The 16,949-nt window shown below is 37.8% G+C and overlaps 1 protein-coding gene across 2 annotated transcripts in view; it reads left to right on the top strand.

Annotated features, from left to right (window-relative positions):
- The window catches only part of NSUN3 (NOP2/Sun RNA methyltransferase 3), a 48,006-nt gene that overhangs the window by 10,749 nt on the left and 20,308 nt on the right, over positions 1-16,949 (top strand). For both annotated transcript variants that reach the window (XM_019755536.2, XM_019755537.2), the window contains exons 3-5: positions 794-1,137; positions 10,839-10,993; positions 11,723-11,844. In XM_019755536.2, the coding sequence (XP_019611095.2) occupies positions 794-1,137; positions 10,839-10,993; positions 11,723-11,844 (621 nt within the window). The remainder of the gene's footprint in view (positions 1-793; positions 1,138-10,838; positions 10,994-11,722; positions 11,845-16,949) is intronic.

The raw sequence follows: 16,949 nt of genomic DNA, 5'->3' as shown, positions 1-16,949 counted from the left end.
AATTAAATATTTCCTGCTGTATAATCTGTCAGTTGATGTGATCCTGTGATTGTCAAGAGATCTAACTGTTGGACCAAATGAAAAGTTAGGAAGGTAAATCTGCAGGGGGCGGGGGGAGAACGTGCAGTATCCATCCATAAGTGATTTTTAAACCATCCTTAGTTTTTGTATCATCTGAGCCACTGAGCCCCTCATTAACTCTGTTACTGTAGAGTTCACTGTAGTTAGCTTTTCATACTTTTATCTTCATAAAGAAAAGTTGAGCACTCCCTAATTCAACCACCCTTTAATGATAGAACTTTTCCTTCCAGTATTAATAGTCTCAGGTTTTAAATGTTGTCTCTAAGAAAAACACTTTGTTGTGCAAAGAGTGATAGACTCAAATCTATTTTGATGGATGTAGAGGTATGTAAAGGCAGACCATGATGTTTTTTAGCAAGATATTCTGCTGGCAGGGACTTGGCTGAGGCAAGTGAGGCATTCCTCGATGGTACAGAATTTGAGGGGTACCTAAAACCTGATGATCAAGATAAGTAATATTTTAATAGCCGACACTGGTACAAAAGAAAAAAATCCATGATGAACAAAATATCAAACATTTAAATAGAGATGTGATCATAAGTGCTGGGTTGAGTCCTACCAGAGCCTGAGGTAGAAGAAAAAGTCAGTGATATTGATCCTGGCTCTGACAATCTCAGGGAAGTAAGGTGTGAAGCTAGGGCCCATTTGCTTGATAAGTAATTGAAATTGTATTGGTGTGTATAATAATGTTCCCTTGCTTTCCTATTTCTAGGTATGTACTGACATCCCCATCATGCTGGCAACATGCTGTCCTTCTTAACCGATTCAATTACCCTTTTGAACTGGAAAAGGATTTACATTTGAAGGGCTATCACACACTCTTCCAAGGATCTTTACCCTATTATCCTAAATCAATGAAGTGTTACCTGAGCAGAATTCCCAGCAGGATGCCTTCAGAAAGACACCAAATTGGAAACTTAAAAAAATACTATCTCCTGAATGCTGCTTCTCTTCTCCCAGTCCTGGCTCTGGAATTAAGGGATGGAGAGAAGGTTCTGGATCTGTGTGCTGCTCCTGGGGGCAAGTCAGTGGCTCTGCTGCAGTGTGCTCATCCAGGTAGGTGTGCACTGCTTTCAGTGATCGGCCACTCTCCATCTGGTGTCAAATGCTTTGAAAGTATATGGGGAGAAATGTAAGCTTTAGTTTGCAGACTTTGAAACCTGAAAACCAGGACAGTGTGGAGCGAATGGAAATTTTAGCTGAGGAAATCAGTGTAAATGACCTTTTTTTTTTCCAGCTACTTAATCCTAGCATGTAATTGGGAACACAACTACAATAACATTTTGGGATTGAAAATCTATCAGATAATATGAATCCTCATAGGCTAGTGACAAAGATTTTTTAATTTTATTACTTTTATACTCGAGAGTCTTATATTGGTATCCTTGTCATAATTCTATGCAATAGAAACATATACATTTAAAATAATTTTTTGAATCATTGGACCATAACGTTCTAAGGTAGTTTGGCCCAATAGAAATATCATGTGATGTTTATATATCATTTAAAAATTTAGAGTAGTCTCTGTGGGGGCTAAAAAAAATATTTTTTCCTTGCTAATAACCAAATTAACAGAGACGGATTAATAGGAGAAAATGTCCAAAGTTTATTAGTGTGTACATGCAAGGGGGTGTCATAAGATGTGAGACCCCAAAATGCATTGGGCAGTTGAGGTTTATATGTTGTTATGGACAAAGGAGAAAGGGGGCGGGGGGACTGAGATTTCAAAGGAAATAGTGATTACCAGGTAGTTGAGGAGAGGAGAACACACAAGGCGGGAAAATTCTTGCTAGACAACCCAGGAACAGCGGGACCCGGGAGGTGGTCTAGTGAGCAGGCCCCCCCGCTCGGAGCCTTCCTGTGTATCATACTTGATTCACAGTAGGCTAAGGGGCATATGGTAAGATTTCTTTTCTGGCGCAGGTCTTTCCATGTGGATCTCTTGGGCAGGAAAGGGGAGGGTCAAACAATCTTTCTGAGTCTTGTTTCTTAATAACCAGCTTAAAATCAGTATCCCCAAAGGTGATTTTAGGGTGGTAAAACTTTGGTTCCATTCATCTCCTTAGAAAGGTAGAAAGAAACAGACAAAATTAATAATACATTATAACCCAGTATATCCCAAATATCGTTTCAACATGTAATCAAAATAAAAAATTATTCACGAGATATTTTGCATTCTCATTTTATTGCAGAGACTCACAATGGGCGTGTATTTTACACTTCCAGTGCATTTCACTTTTAACTGGCCACACTGCAGGCTCAGGGCCCCATGCAGCAAGTGGATGTAATACTGGACAATGCAATTCTGAAAGATTTTAAAAGTTGTTTTGAAATGACGTGTCATTACCATTACTATTAGTACAGAAATGATGACATGTATGTAATATACACTTTCCTAAATATTTGTTAAAAGTAATTAGTCAACATTCATCTTAAATTATTTTCTTAATGAGATTATGGGGCTTTTTTTTTTTAATTCAGGTTTCCCTGGGTGAATATTACTTATGGCTAAATGAGACAGAATTCAGCATCAATTCTGTCTGGTTTTTGTTTGTTTGATGGTTTCGTTTTTATAATGCAAATGCTGGAAAAGATGGAAATGGTGGGAGTTGTGTTATAGTAGTTTCACTAGTTCCTTAAACTTCTGAATTATAACCCCACATCACACACTTTTCATCCAGCCTTATTTTAATGATCTACTAAGTGAGCACTCTTTAGGTCTGTTTTTATTTTGTCGGAGGCAAAAGATTGGAATCATCTCAAGGACAAAAGGCTGTGTCTGTCCCCTAATTGTCAGACTCTTTCCTGTTCCCACAAGGCACCAGTGTGTTGAACTTTGGTGCTTTGGAGGTTTCCACACCCTGGCACAGCTTGCCCTTGTACGAGTCTGGATGGGTGGGAAGCTTGCTCCTCACTTGTAAAGTTGGTGAATGGCCCTTGTGAAAGGAGATGCTCTGACTCAAGGCTTCTCCTCCTGTAGGAAGCGAATCTGAAAATGAATTTTTTTGAAACTGTCCATGCCCCCATATTCCTTAGAAAGTTGTTATGTATCCCCAGGGCATGCATACCCCAGTTTGAAGACTGCTTGCTGATTTACATCTCCGTTGGAGAGCACTCCCTGTTGAAAGAGATTACAAAATCGTTCTATGAGAACTGTGAATTCAGGTGTACTAAGAAGTGGTGCAAATAAATGTATCAGTTAACTGTATATTTAGGAGAAAACATCCTGTGTGTTTCAGAATTGTGGTTAAAACTCTGTTAGTCAAACTTGCTGTATTTTTTACGTAAGAAATTACAACAAAAGAGATTATTTTGAAAAGGTATTTTTCATTTTTATAATTTGAAATGAAGTTTTATGGAATCATAAGGAGTATTTATCTTTACTGTCACTCTTTCTGTGTTCTTTGACAGTATTTTTTTGGTTGTTAAATCAGTTTTGAAAATAGAATTTTTAGTATTGTAAAAAATGGGAGAGAAATGTCAATTTTTTGGTACTGTTTTGAAGAGAGGGCATTTTAATCCTAAATTGTCCTTATTAGTAGACTATAAATATCTTATATGCTTAGGTAGGGAAGGTGATTTGATCAGGAATCCAAAGGCAAACTGATACATTGTAGGACTTTTAAGTGGAAAGAACCTTCCTGTCCTACCTCAAGGACAATGAGCTACAGGCAGTGTTCCAAGTAAAGTAGCTTTTCATCTAAGTAGGACTAATGATAATGGTTTACTAAGAAATATAGATGTCTTCATGCTGATGCTCAAAGACCAAATTAGGTTAGCTGCAGTGCTTGGATTTGGAATGCAGAAGCAATGAGAATCAAACCTTTCATAAGCAAAACTTAAAATGATGGCTACAGTAAATGAGCATTTATACACCAGATTTCTTTAGATCAGTATTGGCCTTCATTCTGGGCCAGGAGGCTCACAGCTCTGAATGATTAAAACCTCATGTTTTAAGATGATTTAAAAAATCATTCCACTTCTCTGTTGGTCCAGCTGCTTCCATCTGTTAGCGCAGTGACAGACTGTCCATTGTTTTTATTCATTTGTTTGGGTTTTTGTCAACACGGCCTTTGATATGTCCTGGTCTTAACAGAAAAAGAGCAAACAATTCAGATTCTAAGTAGGAAAACATTAATATAGAAGAATGACCTAGCTTGGTGGAGTGGCTTAACTTTCTTGCTGAGAGCTGTATCCCTCTGGGCATGAAATCTCTCTGCTGACAGAGAAGATTAGAAGCACTCCTTTCTTTACTGAATTCCTTAGCCCTCCTTCCAGGGACCTCATACCGCCAGGCCTTTCTCACATGTATATGTAGGTACCATTTTCCTTGCCCTCCTCCCCTGCCCATTTCTTTTCATTCTTTAGGTTTTCACTCAGGAATCAACTTTCCTGGAAAGCCTTTCCTGAATTCCCTGCATTAGGTGCACCTTCTTTGTGGTCATAATAAAAGTCATAAGCATTTTGGAGCACTCAGCATGTGCCACGGACTGTATTAATCACATTGCATAAATCTGTGTTGTTCAGACATTTGTAGTAGTCTCTGCTTCCAGCGTCTTAGGTTGCATCTGTCTGATGTCGTAGGGCTCTGAGGAACAGTGTGACTGTCACTGGTGTACATGATCTCATGGAACTCTGCAACCCATGATTTGGGCATTATTATCTTCATTTTAAAAATAAAACAGACAAAGAGAAGTGAACTGAATGGCCCTAGGTGAGTGGCAGAGCTGGGATCTGAACTCCAGTGTTCACTAATATATAACTCCTTGACGCGTTCTGCGTTCTGGCAGTGGAACTCAGCTGCTGCCTTACCCAGCATCCTCCATTGCACAGTTTGTTCATTATTTTTGTGTCTGTAGCAGCTAACACTGCCCAGTCCATAACAGGTGCTTAATAAACCAGAACCTATAATGGTTATACTCTCAAGTGTGTATTAATCTGTCGTCTACCACGTTTTAACAAGTTCATTATTACCATTTTGGATTTTTTTGTGAATTTGTTAACATTGTTTCCAGGTAGCTCAAAGAATCTTATTAGCCTTTACAGCACTTTTAATATGTGGAAAGTATCATTCCAATTTTTACACTGAAAGGAACATATAAAACAATTGTGTTATAGCTTATGCTCCAAGGAATAGTTAGCAGCACTGAAAACAAGCAGAATTGTTGTTGTCTAAGTTAGGTATATCAAAATAAATAAATGAATGGAACTTATAGTTTCAGTTCCTTTCCATGGACCAAAGGCTGCCACACATAAAGTCTCAATGATTTATTGAGGAATTTGGTAAATTTACCCCCTTTCATACTTAGATGGAAAAAAAATACCAAGGTTTTCTTTATTTTTGACAGTCTAAGCATAAAATTAATTTTATCTCAATGTGGCAAGTCTTAGTATCTATATGAAACATGGATGCCTTATAATGCATATATTAAAAAGTTTAACCAACGTAAGACTATTTCAAATAAAATCCATATCTGAGCAAAACAACAATATATCATAAAGTTATATTTCAACTAGGAGCTATTTTAAAACGCTGAATTGAGAATCTTTACTAAAGCTATAATTTATTGAAAAGCTGCCTGATTTTCAGTTGTAGCAATTTTAGTATTCTTTATTACAATGGCATGTTTCAAATTACGTCAGCCCCATTTAATGAGCACATACTATGTGCTTGGCATTGGATGGTAGGTATAGAGCTGTGAGGGATATAGAAATGACTAAGACTTCTGTTGCCGGCAGTGTAACAGTCTCCTAACCAGCCCTTCTGCTGCAAACAACCTAGAAAATGTAGGATATAATATTTAAGGAAAACAAAATATTTTTTAAATGTATTAATCATCTCCAAATATTCCCTGGCCAAAATCTAAGAGACAGAGGGAAGGAACCTAGAAGGTAAATAGAGCATCAAAGCCAGCTTTTGGCTTGAGTGCATTTGCTTACCCTGAAAAACATGCATGTTGATTTCATGAAAATGTGGGAATAGAGGAGAAAGCCAGAGCCTGCCCAAGTAGTGCATCTACTAGGAGACTAAGTTACATAGAGTTGAGGCACCATAGTGCTATTCCCTCCATGGAAGGTAAACTAGGAAGAAATTGTCCTCTCCAAGGGACTGAAAGGAAAACTGTCTTCAGCTTTGGTGGGAGGGGGGAGGATTGGAAACACCCTCTGAAATTTTGTAACCACATTGGTTAAGCCAATGTCCACCATTCTAGCAAGATTGCAGAACACTGAAAATAAAGGGAAGATGTTATGGGAGCCTGTGAGGACAGACAGTTTACCTGCAGAGGGACAGACGTTAGACGGGGTTGACCTTTGAGAGTAACAGAGGAATGATGTTTTCCATGTGCTAAGAAAAGATGACTACGAGTCCCGAAATATATTCACCTGAGTATCTCAGAAGAGCCAAAGTGAAATGGACTTTTTTTTAGACAAAGAGAGAGAGTGTAAGAGCTTGTCACCAGCAATTCTGAAGGATGTGCTTCAGGAAAAAGGAAAGTCATTCTAGTTGGAAGATAGAAGATACAAAAAGAAATGAAGAGCAAAGAAGGTGGGAAATATATGGAAAAATCTAATAGTCATTCACTATAGAAGACGATGATGATAATGTTTTGTGCAGTTAAAAAATGTAAGTCCAAATAAAACCCAAATGTATAATAAAAATAGCATCTAATTTGGGAAGGAGTCTTATAAGATTCTTGTTATCTTTTAGGAAAAATGGTGAAGATAGACTTAATTTAGATTTTCTTTTACATATCCACGTTAAAACCTTTAGGGTTACTACTAAAAGAATAGAAATAGAATGTAAAATATTTAAACCAAAAAAGGGAGAAATGCAATGAAAGATAATTAAGACATTTTGTTTCCTTTGAGGCTCTTAGTATCTGGTAAGCAGTGGTGGAGACAAGGGGTGACTTTGCGGGGCTCCCTTGGCCCCAGTTTAGGAATCACCACAGATGCATTTAGTTTCACCTTTCCTCCTCCCCCCCCCCCCCCCCCCCCAAGGCCTGAGCAGCTTTGAATTGTTTCCAGACTGGACGAACCCTGGCAAAGGCTTATGCCATTCCTGCAGGCCTCTGCTGCTAATGCTTCCTACCAGTGCCATAAACTAAGGAGCCTCCGAATGGGTGCCAGCTGACAAGCAGAGGTTACCACACCTGGGTGCTTGCTGAACCTGGCCTTGGGACTCTCTGGCTTCCTAAGCACTTGCCTGGAGGGGCCAGGTAGCACGAACCGAAAGCGGGTAGGACTTTTCAGCTCTTGGAATGGACTTGAACCGATGAGATGCAGGAGACAGGAAGAAGCCCTCAGATTATTTGTTCTTTCTCCCGATTCTACTAAACCTCACAATGTCTTCCAAGGCTCTGTAATGTCAAACTCCGGACCTATCCTAACAGACTAAGCAAAGCTGTCATCAGCTTGGTTACAAAGCCTCTTATATTTGTGCTCCCTCCTTGAATGATTTACTTTTTTTCTCTCTTGCGTTTGCTTCCCTGGGATCCCACCCCTGCCATAACATAAACTTTTGTCTTAGACTGTTTTCTAGTGATCTCCGGCTAAAACAAGAACTTTCAGACACCTATTCATAAGCTGCATTAGCGAATCCTCCAAAACCACCCCAAATAAAAATGTAACTAAATAGTAAAAAGTGTACTACCTGTGCAAATGCAGCTTTAAGGCGAGTTTCTACTGCTTCCCCCATTTCTGACAAATTGATGCCATCTCCTGAGCTCTTTCCATATAGAAATTTGGAACCCTGCTAGTAGAAAAGGTGAGTAATACACCTGAACACCTCTCATATGAGATAAAATATGGTAAGTTCTATAGGAGAGGAAAAAGTATGTTTTAGAAATGGACTAGTCAGTCAGGTTTGGTGGAGCACAGAATATGCTTGTGAAATAGTGGGAGGTTAAAATCAAAAGGTTGTCTTGAGATCTCAGTATTATAGACCTTGAATTAAAGACTAAGTGTCTGAACTTTATTTAGTGGATAATGGGCAGGTATTAAAAGTTTTTAACAGTGGAGTAACAATCAGAAAAAAACAACATGTGTACAGATATATAGGTATATAGATGTATACGCACGTGTAGTTGTATATACATATATGTATTTGAGTAAAGGGTTTACAAAAAATTTCTCCCCCTCTACATTAGAATTTCACCTTCAATTAGATCTCTCTGTTTCCCTGGTGACCTGACAGAGATCATCACTATTTCCAAGGAACATTGCTTATGGTAAAAATGACTCTGACTGGTACAGTGCACGGGGAGAAAGAATAAATCAACACTAGTGACAAGCTGGGAGTGCCATGCTTTGAGCCTCCCTGAGTGCAGTGAGTTTTGCAATTGAGCATGTCTATTGTGGGGACCTGGAAGCTGTGTCTGTGGAGTTATTAGAAGAGGTGTTGGCACCTGTGAGACATGAGGTTTTTAAGACAGGACAGCTCCTTCACCTGCCCAATGTGAGCCTTACCTTCTTGAACCTGAATTACCACCTGTGTGGACCACCACAAGGCCTTCCACGAAAGATGCATGTCTTACCCAGCCCTTTAGGCAAGCTGAGGTTCCTGTCCTGTGTAGGAAGATGACAAATGTGGCCTACTTGAATGTTTAGTAGAATCTAATGAAAATCTAGTGGTTGAAAAGACCACCGTAAATAAGACCCAAAACCTAGAAATTATAAAAGTGATATGACTGGCTATAAAAAAATTGTGAAACTTGTACATTAAAAAAGATACCACAAATAAATTCAGAGGACAATTTAGGAAACATATTTAGAAATTAGATAGCAGATAAAGGGTTAATATCTATAATATTAGATATGTCTTACCTGTTAATAAGACAAATAAATACAGCAATGGAAAAAAGAGGTAACAGATAAGAATAGGCACTTGACATAAAAGCAAAACCATATGGTGAATAAACAAATGAAGAGATGCTGAACTGTGTTAGAAATCAAGGATTCTACTACAACTAATAATACTGATGGGAATTTGGTGCTGGGACATGGTAGTATTTAATAAAACTAAAACTTCCCCTACCCACACCTATCCATTCCTCTGACACTGTCCTCTAATAGTAAAATCACATTATGAAAAGACAGTCGTATAAAGATGTTTACTGAATGTTGTTATTAGTGACAACAGTGTGAATGCCCAGAAATTGGGAATGGTTGAATAAAGGGTGATGCATCTATTCAGTGTACTACTTAGCAGCCTTTAAAAATTCTCTCTACAAATAGACTTGGTGGTATTTCCTTTGAAGTATTGGCATATGTGGAGAGTAAGGGGCAGAGAAGTGTGTAAATAGAATCCTGAGTATGTACATAATTATATAAGATGCCTATATATCTATATCTATATCTATCTATCTATCTATCTATCTATCTATCTATCTATCTATATATATTGCCAAAGAAAGGTATACATATTAAGAAAGGAAAAAACTATTAAAATTGTAATAATATATACCGATAACAAAAGATGAATACAAGTCACGTCAGACTTCTGCAATTACAAGAGGTGCTCAAAGTGGTTACCATCATTGTCCAGACACTTCTGATTACAGGGAACTACTGCTTGAGCAATGCTGACCAAAGTGTCCACTTGTATACATTTTTTTGGCACCCTCAATATACACACACACATACAAACACACACACATACACACACACACACAGGTTGTTTTTGATGGAGGGGTTTGGCAGTTGGGAGGGCGTAGATGAAGGATAAGGTGAAAAAAATGACACAACAAAAATATTATATAATCCCATTTATGTGAATTTTATGTGGATATATGCATAAAGAGAGATGGTATGGTTATTTTTCAAAATGTTAAATGGCAGTTATCTGAAGACTATGAATTTCAGGTATTTTTTGATGTTTTTCCTGTATACTTCTATGAATTTTTAAAGATATGCTTGTATTTAAACATATACATTACATAATTGTGTTATATATAATTTACATTATATAATAAACATAAAATATTTATAAATATATAAGTATATATTTAAATAAAGAAAATAACAAAACAACTGTTTTATTAGGGATCAATTATTTGCTAAGTACCTTCTATAAGGTAGTTTCCCGTTATCCACAGTTTCTCTTTCCGTGGTTTCAGTTACCCATGGTCAACCATGGTCTGAAAATATTAAATGGAAAATTCTAGAAATAAACCATGAGCTCTAAATTGTGTGCCGTTATGAGTAGCGTGATGAACTCTTGCACTGTTCTGCTCTGTCTTGCCCCAGATGTGAATCATTCCTTTGTTTCCCAAGCTGTATGCCCTACCCACCGAAGTCTCTCAGCTCATAATTTGAGCCCATGTCTTTCTAACCATAGAGCCAACAGCATTTTACATACTACATACTTTCCTTTATTCAAAATAAAGGTGTCTGTCCTGGAAGGACAGGTGTCTCATAGAATTTTGCTCTTAAGAGTTTTAGGGGAGAACTGTGTCTGAGGTACTGGTTGTACAGCACATCTTTAGGAATTCATAATTCTCTAAAGGTTTTCACCTCCAAAATTAAATTTGAATAAGTAAATGGTGAGAACTTCTGAGAGGCTGTGTAGGCATGATTATTAACGTTTTATGTAGTGTGTGTTTCTTTTCTGCTTTTTCAGGATATGATAATCATAATATTTACCTCTGAGCCCTATTTCTGCATAATTATGATAAATTGATTTATTTTTGAAATTTATTTGATCAAAAGTAGAAATTTAACTTTCATATTAAAACGTTTTAATCCTTTGTCTTTAGGTTATCTTCATTGTAATGAATACGATAGTCTGAGATTGAAGTGGCTGAGGCAGACGTTAGAATCTTTCATCCCACCGCCTTTCATAAATGTAATTAAAGTGTCTGAATTGGATGGCAGAGAAGTGGGAGATGTCCAGCCTGAAACGTTTGACAAGGTACTTTTATTACATTGTGACTAACTGATGGGCTCCCCCTGATACCACTGTTATGTGGCTTTGTTATTGTTTTCCATCTTCTTCCAGACAGAGCCAGATACAATTTTTCAGTGCCCTGGGAAATTTTGATAAAGTGAACATGGAAGCAGTTTTCATTTGATGGTCAGCATGGTTCATAGGAAGCGGTAACATTGGGATCGGTGATTATAGAATGTTTTTTATTTCCGTGTACCTCAAAGATACTTAGGAGAAGATCAGATACTATTTGGGTCAGTACACAGAGATGTGCACTGTATTGCTTTAATATCAGAGTCTGGCAGTTGAAGAAAAAGAGAACATTTCAGTAAACTGAAATTGAAATGTTAGTTCCTAAAAATAAATGCTGAGAATTCAGAAATACAGTAATGTCTGTTTAAAATGAGTAACTTTCAGAAAAGTTTTTGTGTAGTTGTCAAGAATATGAACAGTTAGTAGACATTAATAAACTTTTAGTCCTCTGATTCCCCTCCTCCTCCAAAAAAACCAAACACTAAAAGTGCAGAGGAAATTTTTCTGAAACGTGTTAGTAAAGAAATGTCATAAAGAACTAACTATGGTGTATTTTGGGTTTTAAAAGAAATGTATTTATTTTCTATTTTTTGTCATGTCTTGCATAGCTTCCCATATACTTTGTGTCTGAGGATATATTTTTAGCACATATTTGCATTATGTGCCCTTTTTCCCCTCTAGGTGTTAGTCGATGCTCCATGTTCCAATGATCGAAGTTGGTTGTTCTCTTCTGATTCTCAGAAGGCAGCCTGTAGGATAAGCCAAAGGAGGAATTTACCTGTACTACAGATAGAACTTTTAAGGTGAGGGCTATTAATACAAATGTCTATTTTGCTTTCTAATGTAATTTAAATAGCCATGCCAAAACATGACACAGGGAAGGCCCCCACAGTGGGTTCCCTGTGTACGTGTCAGTACTTATTCCTCCTAAGGCTGCACCCAGAAAATTCTTAACCTCTTCCCTTTCAGCTCTCATGCTGTAATGTCCCCTGTGTCCCCACCCTTGTCCCTGTCAATGAAATACAGTATTGCTGTGCATTGTCTTTTAAAGGGCACATATGATTTTACTGTGGTTTAAAATTGTTTGCTTATGAGGACCATTCCAAGCCTAGGGTTCATCACCCAATTATTTCACCAGAATTTGAGAGGCCTCCAAGAGTAGCTTCAGACCAGGATGCTTTTTTGTGTATGATGGACACATTGTTTTGGATGAGTCAGCCTCCTACGAAGTGGTAGTTCATTGTTAGCACTTATCTCCCCTCTAAGAATTTCCAGAAGAGCACGACCACCAAGAGATACTTGGTTTCCTTCATAGCAGAGGCATTTTGGGATATCCTGTCCTCGTTTCAAAAAATACTTCTACTTACACCTTACTCCCAAGTAATCCCTGTTGTTTAATGCTGCATACAAATTCTCTAGAATCTTTAAAATACAGTTAAAATGATGCCTTATCACTCATTACTTCTTACATGTGGCATGAAAATGAGTGACAGTTCTGTGATTGCTGACAACATGCTTTACTTCTTACTTTTCACTGATGCATTGTGTTCCATCTGAGCAGCTCCTCAGACTGTCCTTCCAGTGTCTCACTTCTGAGGCCAGTGCATTTCCTGTTCCTTTTGCTTCAAGAGTTCTTCTTCTAACTCATCCTCCCCTTTCTCTTGGTTAACTCTGCTGGTCTTCAGAAATCAGCTCTGATATCTCCTTGTCAAAGCCTTACCTGACTCCCTAGGACTGAGATTGATATTCCCCTCATGTCTTTATTTTTACTTAAAAATATGATTGTCACTTCCTCTGCTTGACATTTACCCAGTCTCTCTCCTCAACAAGACACTAAGTCCTGTGGGAGCAGGGGCTGTCTGATGGTTTTTATTCCCATTGTATAACTTGTCATCTGGCGTGTAGAATGTTGTCAGTCAATAATTGCTTAAAAATACTAAATTGTAAGGGCTAAGTATTTATAATTTACATCTGTAATTAAATTAATAGCAAAGTTAATCTGACAAAAATAATGATAGGATCGTTATTGTGCTGCATGGTAATTAGGCATAAATATAAAGCAATTCATATAATTTGATTAGTGTTGCTTTTGCATAAGCAAAGTGTGGTTTTAGTTTTAGTTTAGTTTTTTCCCCCATGTAATACATTTCCCAGTCATCATCGTGGAGGTCGTGCCTTTATGTAAAGCTCACATAGGCACATCCTCACGCCCTAACAGCTGAGGCTCTTCTTTAGTAGCCACTCCTCTCTCCCGTCATCTTGCTCCACAAAGAGGAAGGGCTTTAGCTCCGCATCACTTTAGTAGCATATTGACAGGCCCCACACCTGATGTCTCAGTCACTATGAGTGCAGGTTTTCAACGTAATCATGGGATTGGGAAGGACCATCATACCAGAAATCTTCCATTCTTTTCCTTGAGCAGCTAATCTGTATTCTCTACCTCTGCTGTCTGGTCTGTGTGAGAGGTTTTGGAGCCACTCAAAGCAGCTGAAACTCTGAGTCCCTTAGCTGTGTAATTATAATGAGAAAGGGGAAAGAGCAGGTACTCAAGCTATAGGCATGGATAATGCTTCTGAAATTCTCTAACATCTACAAATCTGGGGGTTAAAAAGATAAAGGAAAACACGATAATTCCAGCCATAAGCTCTATCTTCTGACTCCAAAAAATGAAGGAAAAAAAAGGTCTGTAGTAATTTTCTCATCAGGGATAGCCCTATCACTATGTCACATACAAAGAAGTTTCTCTTTCTTTAGATCTTCCTCACCCAGTTATTGTGTTACCTTCCTTTAAAAAAAGCCAATCTTGTTTTTTCCCACAATAATAAATAAAATATTTTAAATGCAAACATATGTAGGAAAGTAAATACACTGATGTGTGTGAGTTTTAGTCAAAAGTGTAAAGGCTTGATAGTAGATCCTTATTTGCATTTGCAAAGAACAGTTAGAAAGCAAGCAAGCATTGCCTGTCCTGGTACTGTGGGCAGAAGATGGCACTCAGAAGGGAGAAAGGGAGTGGAAAGGATAGTTGAGAGCAAATAAGCACAATTTTTTGAATTGTGCTATTTTATCAAAGACTAGACTTGTATCTTCACTGTTTGCTGGACAGATGCTTAAATGTACCTTATGCCTTTCATGGCTGTATATTCATTTACCTTCCCAGAAATCATTCATATTTACATTAAATAGGCAGCCTGCAAACTGTTCAGAATTTTAGCTTTTGAAAACACTATGTTCTACAACCAAATATTAATCTTATACACATTTTTATGAATGTGATACTTAAATGAAAATTGATACTTTATTTAATAGAAGTTTCTTTCTTTTCTTTTTTTTAATTGGGGAATATTGGAAGACAGTGTGTTTTTCCAGAGCCCATCAGCTCCAAGTCATTGTCCTTCAATCTAGTTGTGGAAGGTGCAGCTCAGCTCCAAGTCCAGTTGCCGTTTTCAATCTTTAGTTGCAGGGGGCACTGCTCACCATCCCATGCGGGAATTGAACCAGCAACCTTGTTGTTGAGAGAGCTCGCACTCTAACCAACTAAACCATCCATCTGCCCCACCGGAAGCTCAGCAGCAGCTTGTTGTTTTCAATCTACTAGTTGTGGAGGGCACAGCTCACTGGCCCGTGTTGGAATCGAACTGGCAACCCTGTTGTTCAGGAGCTCACGCTTTAACCAACTGAGCCATCCAGCTGCCACTAATAGAAGTTTCTTGATGTTAAATTTTTTTAAAGAAGTAATGTGAGTAGATATGGGGTAGTAAATAGGTATGTAATAATCTTTTTCTAATTCTTTAAAAAATTAGTGTTCATAAAGAAAATATGTAACATATTTTCATGAAAATAGTAATCTAACCTGAGTTTTTTTAGCGTGAAAAGCTTACTGGAAGATACAGTAATGACAGGAGAAAGATCACAAAGCATACGAGTTCATTGTACACTTATGAGGACTCACTCTTTGATTTATCCTATAGAAGTGGAAAAATTAGAATCTTTTATTAAATTTATAAAACATGAAAAAGAAATATATTCAACTCTCTTTTACATGTGTCCCCTCCCCCAACCATTTTCAGAAGATGAGAATGTGGGGAAAGATACAAGGAATAATTGAACATAAGCCAATTCTATTAATAGATTGCCTTTTAAAAGTATACTTTACCATTTCTCAAAATAATTTCTGAGACCAGTCATTTCTATTACATGCTGTGTATGTACACACTACATAATCAGATTCTCTTGCCTCATTTTTATTTAAATATATTAAGAAAAACAGTGGGAAAATATGCTAGAAATGATATATACGTAGTCTTTTTAGAACGTGGCTGTGATGTTTGTGCAAGATAAGTTTACATGATTTTTAGGTGGGAAAGCACAAAGTGAAGAGTATGATTTATAACAAAAATATAGGTATCTTATTGCAGTAATGTATCATGTCATCCATTTCCTCGGAGGAAATCCATCATGTTTAAAATACTGACCCCTTCTGGTTTTCTTTTCTCACCACTTGACAAGTAAAATCCAATTTGTGAACTCATTGAAAAAGGAAGCTTAGATTATTTTGTAACATTTTGGAAATTTGTATAAATCATCCAGATAACAACTCTTAAAAAGTGGTACTCTGACAGTAAAAATTGTGTTTTAAAAGAAACACTAAAAAAAACAATCACCAACCTCTGTCTGTCATGCTCTTGAAATAAGCGATACCTAGTGACCAGAACGTTGATGTGTTCCTATTGGAAAAATAATCTTTGGACACATGGTTCTATTAGAATGGAGTATTTCCACCACTATTTCAACTATATATGTATTTTCTTTTAAAAGTTCAACTAACTCAGTTAACCTTGCATGCTCTCATCATATGCTTAGTCTTATGTTTGGAATCCAGAAGACTAAAGCCAACAATTACTACTACTACAGCTACTATTACTGTTGCTACTACTACTACTACTGCTAATCCTCCTCCTCCTTTTTCTTCTTTTTTCTTTAAGTTAGGTGGCAGGAGTCAGAGGTTCTAAGATTGGAAATCTGTCATTTGGGCAAAGTACATGCTTTTTTTTTTTTTTTTTTTTTTTTTAAGATTTTATTGGGGAAGGGGAACAGGACTTTGTTGGGGAACAGTGTGTATGTACTTCCAGGACTTTTTTTTTTCCAAGCCAAGTTGTTGTCCTTTCAGTCTTAGTTGTGGAGGGCGCAGCTCAGCTCCCGGTCCAATTGCCATTGCTAGTTGCAGGGGGCACAGCCCACCATCCCTTGCAGGACTCGAGGAATCAAACTGGCAACCTTGTGGTTGAGAGCTTGCGCTCCAACCAACTGAGCCATCCAGGAAGCAGCTCAGCTCAAAGGTGCCGTGTACAATCTTAGTTGCAGAGGGCGGAGCCCACCATCCTTTGCGGGACTCGAGGAATTGAACCAGCAATCTTGTGGTTGAGAGCCCACTGGCCCATGTGGGAATCGAACCAGCAGCCTTCGGAGTTAGGATCACGGAGCTCCAACCTCCTGAGTGACCGGGCCGGCACCCTACATGCTTCTTTTTAGTAAGAGTTTACAGATGAAAATATTCCACATTAAATGAAATTGTGAAAGGTTGAAGAGACATCTATAGCTATAGTTTGTAGCTATTGTATTTTGAGTCATAAAACTACATCTCAAGTGTCGATTCACGGTGTGAAATACAATGTTGAAAATAAGATATTTATAAACACTTATGAATTTATCCAACATGTATTAAGTATCTACTTTGTATCAGGAACTCTGCTAGGGACTGCAGATGCTAAAATATACAGGAAATGATCTGTGCTCTCAAGGTCTTCAGGGCAGTTATCCTAAAACGTGTGGTGAGAATGTAATAATGGCAGGAACAGTTAGGGTGTAGAGGGAGCAAGAGGAGGCATGGCTCACTTTGCCGAGGTTG

Source organism: Rhinolophus sinicus, linkage group LG01, assembly GCF_036562045.2.
Source record: "Rhinolophus sinicus isolate RSC01 linkage group LG01, ASM3656204v1, whole genome shotgun sequence".
NCBI classification, from domain to species: Eukaryota; Metazoa; Chordata; class Mammalia; order Chiroptera; family Rhinolophidae; genus Rhinolophus; species Rhinolophus sinicus.
The sequence above is the reverse complement of the archived record's forward strand: the minus strand, read 5'-3'. Positions and strand labels throughout refer to the sequence as shown.